The sequence below is a fragment of the Aplidium turbinatum genome, chromosome 13 (assembly GCF_918807975.1).
Source record: "Aplidium turbinatum chromosome 13, kaAplTurb1.1, whole genome shotgun sequence".
NCBI classification, from domain to species: Eukaryota; Metazoa; Chordata; class Ascidiacea; order Aplousobranchia; family Polyclinidae; genus Aplidium; species Aplidium turbinatum.
The window spans coordinates 13,834,532-13,854,674 of NC_137484.1; the positions used below are offsets into that span (position 1 = coordinate 13,834,532).

The following is a 20,143-nucleotide window of genomic DNA, read 5'->3' on the forward strand; positions in this document are numbered from 1 at the left end:
CTCAAATACCGTATAATGCTCATGTGTCAACAGGTCTTACAAAATCTTCAAAATTATCTCCAAACTGAAGATGTGAAGATGCAAGAGGCAGCTGAAGCGAGCGCCAAGAAAGTCAAACACGTATGCCCCTGTTATCCGGTGTAGAGTTAACTTATAATTACCAATGTTTTTAAACCACAAAAGTGATTGAGCTTTCATTTTGTGGAAGAGAAGGTTAAGAAGGCTATATGGAACTATGTGCGATCGTTTTTGCACAAATCAAAGCAGGACCAGGACCATGCTTACGTGTAACATGCTGATGACTTCATTTTGTAGGAAGATGATGAAACGTATCGTGACGACTTGAGGAAGTCATCAACAAGTGACGCAGTGGCAGATGATGACATCAAAGAAATATGTGACGTTTCCAGTGGAATGGCGTCGTCTGTGATGCAACTCTTTTTAAAACAGGTAAGCCAAAGGGCAACACTGTTGATCTAATAAACTTGTACGCACATTTGAGGTTCTTTGGTGATCCCATACGGTGTATCCCAGTAAAGGTCGTTTCTAGCGTGATTCAAACAACAGACTAAACGATTTTATTTATTTCTATGAGTTTTATTGATTTAGTTCATCTTTGTAAGAACATGTTGCCAATGCAATGTATGAAGAAAGTTACTCTATTTTCGGTCTATCCGTATTAACTTCAATAAACGACCAAGCCTTTTTCTGTACTATGTCTTTGGTTTTCTTCAGGTCCTTGAAGCGTTCTTCCATCGTCACGTGATGGTTCGTCACGCTGCACTGCACACTATCTACTTAACCCTCCAGCAGGGTTTGGTCCACCCGGTACAGTGCGTACCGTACCTCATTGCCGCTGCCTCTGACCCCGAGCCGAATGTACACAAAGAAGCGGATCAGCAGGTCAGTATTTTGGATGATGTCACACTCAGTTTGTCGTGGATACTTCTACTGTGCATTTGCTTGCCATCTGCATGTACACTACCGAGGGCCGTGGTGTTAAGCTGAGAAGTAGAATGCGTAATAGCGGAGACAGCGCAAAGTCCGAGTCTTCAACAAGCACTCCCATCACACCATCCTTCTTGTGTCTATCTTGCAACAGAGGCTTTACTGCACCTCGCTAATCTTCGAAACCATGCGTAGAAGAAAGTTGATTAAGACTCGTGCGGCCGTTACTCACACGAAGGACGAACATCATAATGGATTCATATTATTATCGTTACAATACTTCAATTCTCATTTTATATTTTGTAGCTTGTGGAGCTGAACAAGAGATATCATGGCTTTGTCCACACCAAGGCTTTGCAGGGCATGCGGCTGGCGTATCAGCTCCAATCCTACGTGCAGCCAGAAGGCCACGTCGTTCGAGGATATTTGGAAACATCGGTCGGAAGTCTCGAGGATGGGATTGCCATAAAGGTGACTGGTGTAAAAAAAAAAAATAAGTTCAATGCACTTTTCCATGCGACGATATACACAGGAACTTTACGTTGGTATGCGCGTTGTACCTGATAAGTCACGGAAATCATTTCAACGTCATCATTTTTATTAAAATCCCAGTTCACAAAATATATTTTAAATTTGTGAAGATCGTATTTAATAATGGAATCAAATAATTCTTCCATATGGTGGCTCACTGATACAGCTCATAACTACTTCTTGCAAAGAAACCCGGCTGTACCGTGCACAACCAGTAATTGTTGGAGAAGTACCCACAAATGTTTATGTCTATACTGTTTGTTCCTGTTCAGCAAAATTATATCCTAAATATTTTCTTTACTCTTGTTATGGCAAGAATGGTGTACCTCCAGACTGAAAACTTCAGTTAAATTCGCATCTTCATATGGGTTTTGGCATAGATTTTCCCTCGGATGCCTTTCATACCTCTCCTCCCCATTTGGCGGGCTTGGGGCCGGCAACCAGTGGGTCAGTGGAGATATATACCTGTCAGAGTGTCAGTTAACAGACTGAGAACAACTTGAAGGCTAATTACAACGTCACATTATGTTCAGGCAAGCTGCTCACAGTTGTATCAGCTAGTACGATCCGATCGCAAACATAGACGAGCTCTTCTCCTCTCTCTCTTGCATTTGTTCGACGACACAGTGGTAAGTTTGCTCAATGCTCACGGCTTTGTGCACTCTAAGAGTTCCTTAATCGGTTACCGACTTTAAATCTTGTGTGTTTTTCACTGCTAAGATTTCAATACTTTCAATGCAACTCAGACCTACGTTTAAACCCCGGTGATATTTGTTGACGGATATTTCTTCACTCCCCACTACATATCATTTTCCGCTAGCTTAAATATTACGATATGAAGATTCTCACTCGCCCTTCAGGGCATCATGTGATGCTTGTCCAGCTCTGCTTCGAAGGAGAAAATGTTTATAATAATAATGCTGCCTATATGTAAAAGTATTTTTACGGCATTTTCATTCTGTCGCATCCGGTGATCGGCTGTCGGCTTCATAGACGAGTGGCGAGAACCCTGATACGGCACTGGAAAGGGCGCCGGTTCGACACCGCTCAAGGGCATGCGACTGTGCCTTTGGCACAACATCTAAAGGCATGTCTGAAGGTTAACACGAAGGTTTGGCTTCCTTGCCCTTCCGTCCACTTACTCAAAATCTTCAACCTACTGGCGAAAACCTAGATACGACGATCATCGTCTCAACGGTAACGACGAAACGTTGCGCTTAGCTTATAGTTGGGACACACGAGCGATGGCTCAGAAAATAAACCACACATTTCTGGCTCTAGCATTCTAATCGAACTTCCATTTTATTCAGAAAACCGATCTTCAAATGCTTGTGTTTGTCGCCGACAACTTGGCCTACTTCCCATACCACACTCTAGATGAGCCGCTCTACCTTATCAGCCAGATTGAAGTCTACGTCTCCGTGTCAGGATCAAACGTTCTTCAGTCATTCAAAGAGGTTAGTTTTTTATGAAGCTGTGCGACTGGTCCAGCTCTTAAATTAAATTTTTTTCAATACTGTGAAAGTTAATCTGCTGTTTTGGATGTTAGCTCAACATAGAATCGCTGTATTATTGCGCTTTACGTTCAGTCGCTGCAAAGCAAAAAAGCGAAGAAAGCGGAAAGAATGAGGAGGAGAGCGGCCAAACTGAAGGAAAAGGAAGAGAGGTGGCTTGCAAGAGAAGCGAGAAATGCAGATCCGTCTCGTCTCTCCGAATCCTCCTCCTCCTCATCGTCTTCAAGCTCATCGGAGTCATCGTCTGAAGACGAGGATAGCGATGATGAGGAATCAATTGAGTTCAGGCTGCCAGCGAGAGATGAAGCCATCGAAGAGTTTACCCACCTCTCCCTTGCATGCTTGCTCTTGCTGTGGCTCAAGCAACATCTGAAAACTCTTTTTGGATTTACAGATAAGTAAGTCTTGCCATCTCATCAATCTTGATCTAATTTAATAGTTGCCACAGGCAAATAGTCAAGGTTTGACTTTCAAGTTTTAGTTTATTGACTTAAAAGAAAAGAATGCTTAGCATCTTAACTGTTGTTTTTGTTGGAAAAATGTTACGAGAAATACAAGTTTTCAATGCTGCAGAATTCGTCAGTTCAGCGTAATCGTCACATTTTTGTCGGTCCCGGTTGCATGATAATTTATAAAGTTGACCTGTTTCCATAAGTCATCAGTTCACTTAATTTGTCACTTTTTTTCTAATCCCCTTGAGGTGACGAATTAGGCAAATTCTACTGCATTAAGGAAAACCGTGAAATTTTTTTTTTAAATTTACTTCCTCAGTTAAATAATTGTCAATAAGCATAAAATTTACTCAAAAACTTTTCAGCAAAATCCACAAATATTCCCCGACGGAAGTGAACCGAGCAAACGATAAACAATGTCATCGTCGGCGTCCAGACCTCCGCTTCAATCCGACCTCCGCTCTCCAGCACATCTTACGTCAGCGGAAGATGATATCCTGCAGGGATCCAGAATATATCGACGCGGTGGTGAAGCAATATACGGAGGTATGGCGAGATGCAGTTGTAATAGAGAGCGTGTACCGATCACTTTGGATTGTGGTTTAAACTGTAGTTTGGAATTTTATATAAATGATGCGACTAGTACCAGTAGATTTGGCCAACAACTTTATCTCTGTATCTTAAATTGGAGCGAGATGTAGCCCTCGTAGCATAGCTTTGGAGCTCAAGCTGAAGGAATTTTCATGAAAACATTTTGCTTTTTCGTCATTCAGCAGTCATGGAAATATGTAAACGCGAAATAAATCACTGACATTGTAAAGTTTCGAGGTGGCACTGCTGCAACCAGTTACGTTTCTTTTGTTTAGTTCAATGAACTGATGAACAAGCTAGACCCCAACGAAGAAGACAGCGATTCGGACAAAGAGAAGACAATCCCAGCGAAGAACGTAGCTGTATCAGCAGGTTTGTAGATTTTCGAGTGAATATTGTTTGCACTTTAAAATTGACATTAAAACTAGATTTACTCCAAATACACTTTAGCAAAATACTAAAAATTAGGTATTCTTCAGTTAACTGAGGCGTATTTGTAATCTGCAGGTCGCTGCAGCAGATAGATTATTTTGACTGGAAGACGCTTTAAACATAGGACAATTTTCTGTATGAACCAGCTAACTGCAGTCATTATGACCCATCTACCACTCAGCCAGAGAGTTGATTCTTGCTTTGAGTGGTAATTACAGAAAAAAGAGTAATGGCAGGACTAGGAATCGAACGCACGCCATCGAAATTACTATTCGCTGGCCCTAACCCTCTAGTCTAGGCCAAGCGGACAACGGTAAAACGTTCAATTAATTTACTTTCTAACGTGCATAAGTGCAATCAGCTGATTTAAATCTGCCTTCTGATGGGTTGAGCTCATCTGCTGCAGCCACCTGCAGATGCTGTTAATTTAACAGCATGTGTTGCCACTTTGAGTTACTGCAAATCATTTCCCCTCAAGAGACCTAAGAGTGAAAAAATTTATTGCCAGGGTACGCCAGTTTAAGAATTCTTGAGCTCATTATCCTAGCTTCAAAATTCCATGATAATATTTTGCCTTGAAAGATAACGTCACTTCACCTTTTTGCTGCCTCACCCATCACTCTTTTTTTAAATTACCTTGTCCTTGTAAGTATCGAAACGCTAAGTATCTTTCTATCGTGTTTTCTAGAAGCTACAACAAAAGAAGCTGAAGACATGGAGGAAAGTGATCGTGACACTGACGACGAAACCAAACCAGCTGCTACTCTCGACGTCAGTATATGTTACTTTGCATGATTGGGCTGTTGCATTCGTTTTGTAACAGACATGAAGCGACCAAAATAACCTTTTAAAAATGCTTATAAGATTTCTTGCTGAAATGTTTAGCATAAGTAGTTCATATACAATATCATAGCACAAAACTAGGCAGAACGGAACTTTTTAGACATTTGTTTATGTTTAAGCCCTCAGCATAAGTGACCTGATGCGCCAACAACCAGTGAAGGCTCTTGGGTTGGTGGATTAAAAGATTACTAACCCTTGAATATAGTTTGTAGCACGTTGTCGTGACTTCAGGGTAGATGTGTTGAAAATCTAGAAATTTGGAACTGCTGCTGCGGGTAGAAACGAAACTGGAGCAACTGTACTTTTATTAACTGCCTTGTAACGTGCAAATCATTCTGCAGGCGATTCGTCACTCAACTGCTTTGAAGACCAAGAACAGGTCCAAGCATAAAAAGCAACATCAAGAGTCTTACGGGATGGATCCACTGCTTCCTCCTCCTGAGATGAGGAAGAGGGCTCCCATCCAATACATGGAGAGCAGTTCAGAATCGGAAGAAGAGTTTCATGGCTTTTGACGTGATGACAAATATCAACAAAGACAGAAAAAATGAGGTTAAGTAGCAGCCGTTGAGTGCAATCAAACATTCCGGTGATTGGCCTCTCGTTCTCGTTTGTTGTTGCACTGCCATTACGTGTAGTGTTTCCGAATGTATTTTCTATGTTTGTTTTAAGCAGATTTTTACGATTTAATTACTGTTTCACTCTGTTGCTCAGTCTATTTTCTAAATACCGATCTATTAAATCTTTATTCCACGGAGTGGAAGTATCAAGCTTCGCGGGTATGAACGCACCCCCAGATGCGCAATATGAACTTTACTAGTGTGGCACAAAGGAAAGTTATGACCTCGCTCTGTTCAAGTCTGTCTGCCACTTGGGATTGTGTCCGGAAATACTGATTGTGTGTTGCAGAAATGTGAGTTTAAGATTTTAGCTTTTCGAAAGTATTCTTTGTTTCTGCTTCAAATCTTAAAGCTTTTGACCACACCGATGTAGTTTCCCGTTTATAAACTGCAATCGCTTCGCTTGGTTGATCAAGCGTATCTTCTTGAAAATAACTTCGAACTAATGAGATTACATTACCTGGTCGGTACAATGGATCAGCATTTTTGTACTTAATCACGTAACTTTGTGCAAGAAATAAAATGCTTATGTCAGCGATGTTCAGTACCGTTGTTTGCTCTGTAATTCGCATGTAGCCACAGTAGAATTTTATGTGCAAAGATTTTACGAGTGGATTTTTGTGGCATCAATTTTTTTCTTAAAACAGAATCTCAACGATTTTGATGATCATCCCAGCTGCTGAAATCTACCTGCAAATGTTGAATCAAATGTAAAAAGGACAGATTTTGCTGGCTCAAGTTTTTTCTCCACTGGACTTCAAATTCTATCACCATTTTGGATTCGCCCACTCTACCACACATAAATTAGCGCTATCAAGCGAACACACTACGGTAATTCGCTAGTATTATTTGTATTTCGCTAGCATCGTTCTTAATTTCTTTTTATATATTTTCCAGTTTCGCTTGCGCATGAACTTTGCAGATATTGTAAAAACACGTAATTTTACTGTATTAACCCCTTTGCGTATTTCAAGAATTTTGACATTTTAAGTTGTTTTCTTGATGTATTATTATCAAATAAAGATCACCTTTGATTTTTAAAATCGTCTGTTGGTGATGTACTGTAGGTCAAACCAGGTTATTACAAAACACTTTAAAAAAAACACACTTATAAAATAAAAACTATCTTACCTCAAATGGGAAACTTAGTGAAATGATTGAGAAGTGTTTCCCCAAAAGCAGTGTTTTGTTAATTACCGCATCCCTAGAATCATCTCGGGACAAAAAATACCCCCGGTCAACGCTACTGGTTAAAGCCATGTAGATTGGACATCGGTCCGAATAGGTATTCGCTGGGTAGCGCTGCAGCAGGGTACATCTGTGATTGCTGAATACATGTTGGAGGGCTTTGACACTGCAACTCACTCTTTCCGGTTGACATCCGTGAAAAGACTGTTTAACGGTACTTTAACAAGTTTTATTTTTGAGAAATCCAACAGTGGTGTTGGCAACCGAAACTTTTCACTGGAGATTATAGTTTAGGGGTGTTCAAACATCAAATGATTCTCCCGGTGAGAAGGTTGTCACATAGAGAAACTGCGTCACATGCATACACAGCAAGGCAAACCGGGGCGTGTTGTCACAGCAATTTTTTTTGTACTTGCACTGACTGCTTCGAGGCTATATTTGTAGCACGTGCTTCGTTAAGAATCATCTTCATTTTGAGGTTAGCAAAGTCAAGAAAAGACAGCAGGTTTAGCTTAAATTAAATTATTATCAAAAATTTGGTCATCGATGTAAATGTCACTAACTTTTCAAAATTATGTGACGCTTTCGTTAGAGCAGTCTGGCTGCAAGTATGAAATCAGTTTTATAGCTTATTATGTTAGAAGTTTAGCTGACACTTTAGAAGTTAATAGCGTGCCTATTCTAGCCGCCATTAAAACTTTTGTCTGACTGCGTACGCCGGGGCGAGTTGTCACAGCTGTGACAGCTTACGAGAAGCAGAAGCAAAATTTGGCATAAACTACCGAACCCTCGGCCTTGGTCGATAATATGTGAAGGCCCGGAAACAAGACCCAAAGCACTTGTTGAATTAATTTCAACTTGTTTATAAATGTGTAATTCCACGTAATAAAATTTGTTCAGTAGGCCTATAAGGCAAACCGGGGCGTGTTGTCACAAGTTTGGGGTTTGTCGATTTGTGCTTTTGCTATATAGCCTACAATGCAAGTGGTTTGGTTATATCATTCGTACGCTGTCCACTTACACTTCATTTTGCCACTAGTTAAATTTATCAACCGCAAAAGGATTTCAAAAAAATCAAATTTTTGTAAAAACAAAAAAATTGTGACAACACGCCCAAGCTTATTGTGTTGTCAGGGCCGTCGCTGCAGGGGGGGCGTGCCCCCTCCCCTGACAACGACCTGCTGTGCACGCACACTTCAGGCACTGAAGAAGAACTGGTTTCAATTTAATTTCATTAACTAGGTGGCTAGTAAAAATATTACTTTTCATGGTGTTTCCATTTGTGTGTTGATCCGAAATAAAATTTATCGGCGATAATCAAATATTGCCTTTGGCGAAATTTGATTAACGATAACTGAAAAAATAATTGAACGATAACGATAGGCGATAAAAATTTATCGCGATAATTTACCGACGATAATGCCCATCACTGAGTATAGAGTGATTAAAACAGCCACTTGCATAAATTCTAAACGGAATTTTTTTCGGAATAATCCTACGTTTTAAAGAGTAGCCTACAAGGCGCCCTTGTTGGAAAGATTCTTTTTTCCATTGGCAGTACAGTATATGTTTTCAAGTCTTAGTCGAGATTGTTCAGTTTGTTTTTATTTCTGACCATCACAACAAAAAAAAAATATGACAAACATAGCAGAGGTCTAGAAAAAGGTAGAAGCGACAAAACGCGGACGTTATAGACTGATTAGCCTGCTTTAAAATATTAAGAACCACAGATAAGAAAAAGTTTGTCGTTACAATAACATGGCAAAGTAAAGCATAAATATTTCGCTTTAGACTAAGAAAATAATATGTAGGTTTGCCAGTTAACAAAATAGTTAACATCAATTACGATCTAGTTATCTGCATAATTACATGTCAAACCAAACAATAAAATATTATATTGCCGTAATACAGTTCCATAGAATATTCGATACACACGAAAACCATTGCATGAAAATCACAGAGCATTTGCTCACACATTCGCCAACACAAATTACAATGGTTGGGTCTCGAATTAATTATACTTTTCTCTTCCGCTCATTCCGAACAGTTTCCGACGCACAAGAACATTTGAGAGTAAGCATTCTAAGCAATGTCATATGAGCAGTTAGTTTGTGCTCAAGCAATTGAAAATTGTTGCATGAAGTACAAAAATTAGAAGCAGGAGAAATAACCTGTAGGTTAGACACAAAAACTGGTATATATGTCATAATTGGGTACAATAGTTTCAACCATATGAATGAGATTGAGAATCGATCGGCCCGGAAAATTGATGACGTCATTGTAGCACGGCAGATATGGCTGGAGATAATTAAACGCGACACACATCTCACTGCGAGACTATTTGGCGCGAATTCTATTTCATCTATTGAGCACATCTTGCTTTGTGCAGATTTTAATTCAGTGTACATCACATTCTTTATATATACAGTTCGGTGGGCCAGGTGGACGAACTTTGCGGTCCAGATCTGGTCCTGAGTTTGGTGAACCCTAAGTTAGTGGAAAAAACATTTCACCATATATCACGTTATGAAAGATAAAATGGTTAAGCTATGCACATACAGACTACTGATGAGTACACTGACTTTTATGTTCAAATTGATGTTTCTTATCATACTTTTCATCATAATAAGCTTCTCGGCTTTTTGTGTTGAGAAGTTTATAAGAGGGGTCAAATTTTGTGAAATGATATTCTTCTGTTTCAGGATTTTCTGGCATTTTAAAAATTGGGCGGCCAGGCAATAATCCTTCTATGTTCTTTTGCGCATTATCTTCTAAATTACCTGGAAAACTAACAGAAAAAACAATGATCAGGTCCCCAAATTTCTCACCATTTGCATTATGAAGCGGCATACCTTCACCCCTAATTACTTTTTTGCAACCTGGTGGTAAAACCTTTCCAGCAGGTGAAGAAACAAACAGCTTGCGGTTGTCAAGATGGGTGATTACCAAGTGACAGCCACACAATGCTTCAGTGAGACTAATTTTTTTCTTCAAATATAGATCATTGCCTTGCCTTGTAAATGTCCCATGCATTGTTTGCTCTAATGTAAGCATATTTGATGCAATCACACCTTGCAAAGGGTAGATTGTTCGCACCTTTTCTCCATGCCTCATTCCTCTTTCAATATTTATTTGTGTTGGAACAAAGACTTGGATAGATTTTTTTCCATTGCAAGCTGTACAAGCACTTGGAGAAGGTATAACTCCTCTGCCATGACAACAGGGACACATGCCAGGAATGCGGCCCAAGTATGTTTTACATTGGGGGCAGTCAGTTAAATTTGCAATGCCTTTACAATTAGAGCATAGCTTTGTAGCACCAATATTTACATTTAACTGTCTTCCAATATACAAATCTTCCAAAGAAACTGTAACTGATTGCGACAGTTTTGAGTCAGTTGATTTTGTAGACAATTGCTTCTTATACTCTTTTACATATTTGTTGTTCAAAAATGCTTCTGAAAAGTAATACTGATCATTAAAATCATCAGTACCATTTTCAACAATTTGAAACTTGTTATAAAGCTCACGTTTCAATGGGTCATGTAAAGTTATGTATGCTCTTTCAGTTAGTTTATAATCCTGGGAGTTATAAGAGAGTTTTTGCTTCTTTACTGTCCACGCTGATGCAATATCATCACAAGTGCAGTGTCGCTCAACATCAAGAATATCATAAAAAGATTTAAGAGGAGGTTGAGCTGGCAAATCCATTGCATAATATTTCTTGGGCTTCCCTTTCTTGAAAAAACAATTTTGAACAGTTTACCTATCCAGCTAAAAATTTCAACTTGGAAAACTGCATTCAGTCTACGTATATTTCTATTTTTGTGTATTCCATGTCAATTTTCAAGTAAACAAATTACAGAAACAACTGAACACAAAAAATATCTTGCACTGTTCCATTCAATTATATTTTTCATTGCTGACATTTAGTTGTAGGCCTACTCATAATAAATACCTCTTTAAGTTTTAACCATTTTCAATCACAGAGCTTAATGCTTATTACCGTACTATGCCATAAATAAAAAGAATTTTGACAAAAAAGTTGAGACAAGTAACTATCACTAAAATACAACTCAAGGTATAGCAGCTTCAATAAAAGTTTGCACAAGAATAACCTAAGCCAGGTTATCCAACAGCTTGCATACTGCATGTGGCTCTTTTACCAGTTATATGTATATCTTATGCCTCACCAAGGTTAACTTTAACTAAGCAACCAATTTCCTAAAAATTAAACATTTATGCAGATTCTGACTCAGATCCTATCACATTCTGTAGAATAAATTCATTGGAAGCTTTGACAGTGCAACTGCATAGAAAATTTTTAATGCCCAATTCTGATTAATAATTCGCGTTTTTGTAGATAGCCTACTTATTATTTGTTACTTTACGATCATTTTCGCCATTTCGGTGTTTAGCTTGAAATGCTTTAGTTTTCTTTCACTTAAATAATTAACCATCTTTCAAAGACTACTAGTCTGGGTTATTTAGGTTACAGCTTACAGGTTTAGTTATTACCAAAACATTTTAAAGGTAAGGAGCAAAATGGTTAGAACACCTGGTCAAGTGGTCAATCTAATTAAAAAATAAAAAGCCTAAAATGGAGATACTAAACTTATGTTTAGCAAACGTTTCGAAAACTAAACTGGCTTCATCTAATGGCATCTTTATGTTCATTTTATAGCACCAGTAAAGAAATTTTATTTTTCGAAACGTCTGCTAAACCTGAGTTTGGTATCTACGTTTTGGGCTCTTTATTTTTTATTAGAATTAAAAGGTTTTGCTTATTGTTTAACTTTAAATTAAGTAATTAAATGCATTGACTGACTGACATCTGTGGACCGGGACTGGAATTGGATCTTAAATTTCGCGGAAAATCAGGATCATCATCGGAGCTTAAATTTCGCGGAAAAGTAAGATCAGGACTGAATTCAAAAGTTTTTGTAGAAAACCAAAGATTCAAAACAGCGTATGAAATTATTCACGAATCACGATGTCACCAAACTTCATTTTTTACGTGACATAAAATGAGCTAAATGTTATTTAAAATTCATTCCCTTTTTTGTTTGAAAAGACTGTGCTTTAAAGTTGCCGGATGGGTTAAAGTTTGGACAAATAATACTGTAACTCGAAATTGGTTTGATTGGTTGGTTTTTAGTTGGTTTTGAATCTTTATCCTCGGACTGACAAAGCCTTGATTGGTTTTTCCTGGTAGTTTTGCATACTTATAGAATATAGAGGCTCTTGACGCAGGACCGGTTACCGAGATTAACAGAGTGAAGTTTTCCGATTGTTAAAGTGTTCTTGCCAAGGAATTATTCCATTCACTATAGGTGCCGCTGAATGGAGAGCAGTCCTGAAAATACGTTGTTAAAGCGCACACCCCGAGAGTCGAACTTGCGCCGCGTGATCTTGAGCCGGGCGCGTAACCACTGAGGTAACGGATTAATTGGCTTAAGTACAGTATTTGCAAACTTGAACATATATGTGTCCATGTTTAATTTGCGATGACATCAGTAAAATAATAGATCATAAATAAAACTTTTGTTTGCTTGTCCTGCCTAAAGTGAAACCTTTCGACACAAGGAATTGTGTAATGTTGATGCTTGGTTCGCTGATAATTATGATCCTAAACTCAGTGGAGGCTCGTGCCATAGGGCTGCTGCAGCCCCACCCGAAAGAAAGAGAAGATGGAAAATATGTTTTTCTTTGTGTTTGTCCGACCTGGTTACTTTTTTCATGTAAGAATTGCGGATCGAAAATTAAAATGTTAAAAGTTTCGTTTGGCAATACCGATTTTGGGCAAACGTTTTTGAAGCTCGAGATTCTGGATTTCAAACGCTCTGATTGGCTAAAAATTATTCTTGAAGTTCCACCTCTTTTGATATTTTACAGCAATTTTTGAATCTGTTGGGGCTGCATGGAAAACAGCCCCACCTAACCGAATAACTTTAGACTTTTTAAAGTTAGTTTTTATTTCGCAGAGTAGCGATGAGCCCTGAATGTAGAACTGTTAGCTGTAGAGTTAGAGTATTCACCAGGTTATAGGAAGTGCTAGGGCATCTCAAAATCTCTTGTAGGCTATGCAACGGCTAGGCTAGTCAAGACTAAGCTCAATACCAGTAGGCTACTATAGTAGGCTACTATAAGAAGTTCTTTTATTTTGCATCATCAGTAGCCTACATGCAGGGGCGCCGGAAGCGGGGGGCAGGGGGGCAAATGCCCCCCTGCCCTCAAATTGTCTGCAGATGGAGGGGCAGAGGGGGCAATGGTGCCCTTTTAAAGTCATGTAAGCTACTGCACATTTTGCAATATAACAATTTCTGCTATTCGCTTTTAGCCTAATTATAATCTTTCATTTTTGCCTCAAAATAATATTTACGGCACAAAATTTTGCAACACAGTACAGGCCTTAAAACTCGTTTTTTTTTCGGCAGCCATCGTGGCCTACCGGGAGCTCCTTCTCGGCGGCCAAATCTGCGTGCTTGGAGGCAAAAATACAAAATAAAAATAACGATAGCACAAGTAAATAGAATTAAACTTGCAACAATGCTAAAATGATCACTTAGCGTTGTTGAAGTCTGGGCCTGGGCGACGTCCTACAATAGAATCGCTGCACCACGCAATAACTGCTTTATCGGGATTGTAATCCAGTACTATTCAAACGACACTCGCACGAGTGTCTCCAATGTGGCTGATTTTATAAAAGTTCGCTACTCCCCTAGAATTCTTTTTAGCAACGAAAAACAACGTTCGACATGTGTTGACGATGACGGCAAGGTAATAAAATAAGTATTTCAATGATTAAAACATTACTTGTAGGCTTTAACTGCCCTTTATCAGAACTGACGATGCACTAGCAAGTGCGAAATATTTTTTCTGTTACATCTACTGACATCTGATCCTGTTGCCTTAGCAATTGAGGTTTTAGCTATTTCAATGATGTACCGTACATTACTAAAAGACATTACTAAAAGAAGCATAATTTTTGCAAAATATGATCAAAAAATGTTTTCCCCATTGATGTCAACTAACTTTGTTCTCCTTTTTAACAACGGTTCAATGTCCGACAACATCGAATCGACATAAAAACGACAATATTGCCAGCCGATGTAAATTAGCAATTCGGATTAAGACTTTGTTAAAATAAACGTCGGGAATTACAAACAAGACTTACAGCGCTGGCGATCGCAGATGGATATTCCATCAATAACAAATATTCCCCACACAATGCAACAGTGGCGATTATGACGCGCTGACCTAACTTTGCGTCACTCTTTGATACTGCATGTTTTCGACAGTTAATCCACGATCATTGTATTGCGAAATTAAATAATTGGCTAGGAGAGACCGGCGGCCAAACCTGGCCGATTGAGGAGGTAGCACCGGCGGTTCATTCAAGCACTACTTAGCGGCCATGGCCGCAGGCTGCTTTAAAGCTTGACAGTAGGTTACATCATTATAAAATAGCATGATGCCCTTCTTTGTATACCGGACACTTGTAGACTATCAATATCATTACTCAATACATAGTGAGCTGATAGATTAGCATTACCGTATCGCTAGGCCTATGTCTTGACTTGAAAAAAAATTGGCCTTTTAGTAAACAAAAGTGCCCTTTTTTCGTAATCTTGCCCCCCCAGTCAAAAATCGTTCCGGCGCCCCTGCCTACATGTGAAAAAAAAACAATAAACAATACAAGATTACAATGTGAGTTAGGTTGTTTGCTGATGATGATGGGAGTGGCAGAAGGACCGAGCTGGTTATCAAGTCTGCCACACCCGTGTGGTGTCATAGTTTATTTGACATGGAACGGTGTCGGAGTTGAAAGCAAATATAGGCTACATTATATAGGCTACAAAATAAAAAACAATATAGCCTACATACAAAATTTAACAGTAGGCTACAGTATGAAAACAGGAATACAGAAATGATGCAGAAATACAAAATGGCGTATACATTAGGGTGGGTCGCGAAACATAGGCTACTTTTTCACCAAATCGAAAACCTCAAATGGTTATTTGAAAATATACCCCAAAAAATACTCCATGTCAAATCTGATCCTCTTTCTCACTTTCTCTTCTCACAAATATCCGTCCATTCGTAGTCCAAACATATCGGTATTCTTTGCTTTTTGCAAGTTGTTAGTAAAGTTTGTCTCCAAAGCAATAAACTTACTGTTAGTTTTTTTTAAAATACAGCGTCGGAATAGGCTACATCAACTTTTCAACAAAGTTTGAATGCATTTTTTCAAAAGTTGGGGTAAAAACATGCTCAGAACGCATCAAATTTAATGCGATTTTTTAAATTTTTCTGGAGGAAGCACCCTCCCCCCCGTGAAATCGTTTGCAGCCCCACTGCTCATAAACAGCACCAGCCGCCATTGATCCTAGTGATCTGTAGACCAAAATCTACAGCCTAACAACGTAGCTAAAACAGCCTATAACAACTGAGCTAACAAATTTAAAGTTTTGCAAAAATGCAAAATTATCTGAGAGAAGAATTTGGTCTGTCAGCCAACAAATGTCCTTTTATCTACGTTGATTTATTGTTTGCAGTGCATGCGCAGGCTTCTCTAAAAGGGGGAGTGGGGGGTTCGAAATGCTTTTCGAATCGAAACTATATGAAAATAAATTACAAAAAACGCCCGTTTTCTAATAATAACCAGTACATTTTATCGTATAAGATTAGCCTATCATACTCAGCTTGTATTGACGATATTTTTTTTAGTTTACAGCAGCTATAGGAGACTCATTTAGATTTTTGATTTAAAACAAACAATATGATGTAACACTCTTGACGTCGCATATAATATTTTACATGGAAGACGTAGTTGAATTACTCAATCCATTAAACCACGAGTGTTAAGGGTCCGTTCAGTGGTGTAAGCAGATTTTGTTACTGGGAAAGGGGGCATTCGATACAATTTGACATTTTTGGATCCTCCCATATCATAGCCTATCATTTTATTTTTCGTGGTCAAGAGAAACCCAATAGGCTACTACTTTATAGTCTGGCCATTGCTGTAGTCTACCTATATAAGCAGGACCGGATTTAAGGGGGGGGGCAGAGGGTGCAGTTGCCCGGGGGCCCCCTTTTTGAAGGCCCCCGACTTGGAAAAATGTGATTTTTTGTTATTGTTATTATTTTCTCTCAGCCTCTGAATTTTCTGCAAAATGCCTCCTTTTTCTGATTAATTTTTAGTCACAAGGTGGTGACTGAGCTTGGCGTAAAGGCATTAGCGGTGTAGGTGACTTTCAAGTTACCTTATAAATAGGGCAAGTTTTTGCAACTTTTGCAACTTTTTTTTACAGCTTCCGGCAGCTTCCTAAATACTCAGAATTTATGTAGTATGATGTTTTAAGCTGTTTGTAGGAATTTTATATTGCAACTTTTTTCTATTTTTCATGCAACTTTTTACTGCAACTTTTATCAAGTATTGAGCAAAATGTAAAGGAGTGATTTAAAAAACATGCTATAAAACTGTTTCTAGTACAGTATGGTTCTATTCTCTTTGATTTGCACAACAAAAGCTATGTGATGGATTAGCTGCATCTCAATGTTATCTATGACGCAACAGTTTGCTTGCAAGCTAGAAGTTCAACAACCTCAGCCAAGCACGACAGCGCCCGAACTAAATTAGAAGTGGAAGTATGACTTGGCTTTTGGCCAAGACCGCATAAACGGAAACTGGTTGTGTCTAGTCTTTCGAAGTAAATGAATGGTAAAAAGGTAAATAAATAAATGCAACTTTTGTTAAAATTAAATGCAACTTTCTCATGTTTTTAGTGCAACAAAAACTTGCCCTACTTATAAAGTTTTTCGCATGGGGGTCCCCCAATCTGAAAGTGCCCTGGGCCCCTCATCAGCTAAACCCAGCCCTGCCTATAAGGTAGTCTGTTGGTGAAATATAGCCTACATTCTCACGGTCTTTGTGTGTATCACAGTATTTGTGGATTAAATTATTAGATATGCGAATATGAAAGACATGATAGTAGGCTTGAAGGGATTAGTAAAAAACTATAATAGTTTGATTGACAGGCAATGTCATTAGCTTAATCAAAGCATAAATTGAACCTCTCTCTAAAAATTTAAATATCAAAATAATGCAATTTATTACTGTCACTTTAAAGAAAAATTACCGCATTCTGAACATAGGCTGTACAGAAGGTATATAACGAAAAAGAAGGCCTATTCTACAGGGCATGTGAGCACCATCTCGACCACCACAAAAAAAATCAACACTAAGTTAGTAGGAACCTATTTTTTAGTAACAGTGCCTAAAATATTTTTCAAACCGTGGATTGTAAATTCGGATCAAAAACATTCAACAATCGGATAAATTCAATACGCCAATCTCGGTAACCGGCCCTGCGTCAAAAGCCTTTGCAAGTATGCGAAAATATACCTTGCCTACCAACCAGGATTCGCATTCTGAAGATAGGTTAACTTGATTAATCCAAGATTAACCTATCAAGGCTTTTTCAGTCCGAAGATAAAGATTTAAAACCAAAAGCATTTTACGTTGTGGAGTTTTTTTCCGAATGCAAGCCCTTAAAAGTTTTAAAAAGTTAACAAAATGATGATTTCGGATGCAAAAGTAGCCTAGCCTATAGCTTAACCTGGATAATCCCTGTTGTAGTATTTGCAATAATATGCTGGAAGCACTGCTTGTTGCAATCAGCGCGAGGAATGTCCGATTCTCCAGAAGCTACATTCTTGCGCTGACTGCAACGTGTTTATGTTAAGTTTAATCAGATCGACTTAAGCACAGGTAGAGAGCACACGTGTAGTTCTTTTCCCTCAGTTTTTACAAAATAAAAGGTATCAAACATGGCGCTGCAAACAGGATAAAGATCCTTTTAAAAAATAAAGTGAAATGGCTTACACGTTTAGAAAAAGCGACGTCCCTAGACTAGACCTGGAAGTTGACAGAGGCGCTTCTTTCAACGCTTGGGAAGAAAAATGGAACGCTTATGTAGCAGTGTCTGGGTTAGCCGCCAAAGATAATCTTACAGTTTACAATGTACTAAGACTTTCGTTCTCATGAGAAACCGCCAACGTCGTTAGCAACTTGGGGTTGAGAGAAGACGAAGAGAAAAACCCTAGACGTATCATAGAAGCATTGAAAGCCTATGTGAAGGGGTCTATAAACGAAACTGTGGAGCGCAGAAATTTAAAAAAACGTCTGCAGGGACCGCAAGAGTCTTTCGATGACTATTTAGTATCGTTACGTGACTTAGTGAAAACCTCTTAGTACTGCAATGAAGAATGCGCAAACAAAGCCTTGAGGGATCAAATCGCGGAAGGAACTCACGCTGAAGAGACCGTCGAAGAGTTATTGAGAGAGAAGCCTTTAACATTGGACAGATGCGTAGTAATTTGTCGAGCTCGCGAATCTGCCCGTCGGCAAAGAGCAGATCTTACAGTAGATCGAGTAAACCACGCTTCGGCCTACAAGCGGAACAAAAGAAATTTTACTCAGACGGCTAAAGAGACAACGGCGAGTAAAGAAAGCTTAACTTGTAGCATGTGTGGCCGCCCGTGGCATAAAACTTTAAAAGACTGTCCAGCTCGCAATAAAACCTGCTTTAAGTGTGGCAAACTTAACCATTTCTCGGCTCAATGTAAGAACCACATGGCAAGATCTGGTAATAAATTGCAGTTGCTAAGCACTAATAAGGCAGATAAAGCTCTAAAATTGATGACGTTTCAAGAAACGACGCGTTCACTACGTGGAATCGGTAGCGCACCACGAGTAAGTTTAGAAGTTAGGTCACCTAATGGATCGGCGAAAATCACCGTGCTGCCGGACTTAGGAGCAGATATCTCGGCCGCCGATGAAACGACCTTACGTTTGCTCGGAGAAGACGCACGGAACATGAGCCGTACCACGGCACCAAGAACTATATACACAGTCGATGGATCACCACTAAAGGAGATTGGACAGCTCAAGGTACAGCTGACGCTGGGTGAGGTAGCTACTGAAGACATTTTACACATTTTTCCTTCTATTCCAGGCGGCATGTTAATCTCGTGGAGAACAGCTAAAACTTTACGAATTCTCCCATCGTTTTATCCTAAGCAGATTAATAGTGTATCACGGAAAGCAACGACGAGCACTACACTGGACGACTTGGTCGAAGAATTTCCAACCGTCTTCGATGGAAAGATGCGTGTAATGAAAGGAGAAGAATTTCACATCGACTTAGGGAACGTTCAAATATTACGTAACGCCTTCGAGGGGGAGGGGGGTTTATGCAAAGCGTTACGTTAGCGTCACATTGGGGGGAGGGGGTTCAAGCAAAACGTTACGTAACGCTTTCGAGTACGGAATGGTAGTTTTTGTGCTGAATTCGTACTAAAAAAGCGTTACATGGGGGGGGGGTCAAAAATTCGGAAAAAAAGCGTTACGTAATATTTGAACGTTCCCTTAAGTGACTTAAGACGTTATTTTGTCCCACGTTACGCCTCATCCCGACTCCAGCGCAGCATTAAATATGCCGGAGTAAAAGTCTGGAACTCTTTACCAACGAGCTTGCGTAAATTGTCATTTTATTCTTTTAAAAAGCGACACAAATATTCACTCATCGCCAAATATTAGCACGACTATTTTGTACTACCTTCATGCTACCGATAGGCTACTTTGGCTACTAAATATTTTTCTCTGTGACCATCATCTAACACCTTGTCTCAATTTTCGTTATTGAATTATTCATTGTGTTCTCTATCCTATGTCGATTATTCGTATAGTGATCTTTTAAATTTCGTAACTAACTGTTATCGCAATTTTAGAACTTCTATTAGAATCTGGGGTATCTGCTTGACTCGAAGACCCATGGTCTCTTCGCAGATTCCCGTTGCTGGAAATTCCTTTTTTATTGCTGTATTTATTGTACTATATTTACCTACAACGAAATAAAATAAATCAATCAATCAATCACTTAATGGATCAGGCGCAACCATTTTGTGTGAGTATCCCTAGGGTGGTGCCTTATGCTTATAGAGATAAATTAAAAGAAGA

General features: G+C 39.1%; 2 protein-coding genes across 4 annotated transcripts in view; one reads left to right on the forward strand and one right to left on the reverse strand.

Annotated features, from left to right (window-relative positions):
• The window catches only part of LOC145781985 (nipped-B-like protein A), a 30,831-nt gene extending 23,866 nt beyond the window's left edge, over window positions 1-6,965 (forward strand). For all 3 annotated transcript variants that reach the window (XM_082593705.1, XM_082593706.1, XM_082593707.1), the window contains 11 exons: window positions 34-120; window positions 316-450; window positions 736-903; window positions 1,255-1,419; window positions 2,013-2,108; window positions 2,790-2,936; window positions 3,069-3,391; window positions 3,811-3,991; window positions 4,312-4,408; window positions 5,157-5,239; window positions 5,653-6,965. In XM_082593705.1, coding sequence (XP_082449831.1) covers window positions 34-120; window positions 316-450; window positions 736-903; window positions 1,255-1,419; window positions 2,013-2,108; window positions 2,790-2,936; window positions 3,069-3,391; window positions 3,811-3,991; window positions 4,312-4,408; window positions 5,157-5,239; window positions 5,653-5,826 — 1,656 coding nt within the window. In that variant the 3' untranslated portion in view covers window positions 5,827-6,965. The remainder of the gene's footprint in view (window positions 1-33; window positions 121-315; window positions 451-735; window positions 904-1,254; window positions 1,420-2,012; window positions 2,109-2,789; window positions 2,937-3,068; window positions 3,392-3,810; window positions 3,992-4,311; window positions 4,409-5,156; window positions 5,240-5,652) is intronic.
• A 1,780-nt stretch (window positions 6,966-8,745) lies between these two features.
• LOC145782439 (uncharacterized) lies at window positions 8,746-10,919 on the reverse strand. Its single transcript, XM_082594226.1, has one exon. The coding sequence runs from the start codon at window positions 10,828-10,830 to the stop codon at window positions 9,682-9,684; it is 1,149 nt and encodes a 382-aa protein (XP_082450352.1). The 5' UTR covers window positions 10,831-10,919; the 3' UTR covers window positions 8,746-9,681.
• Window positions 10,920-20,143: the final 9,224 nt, after the last annotated feature.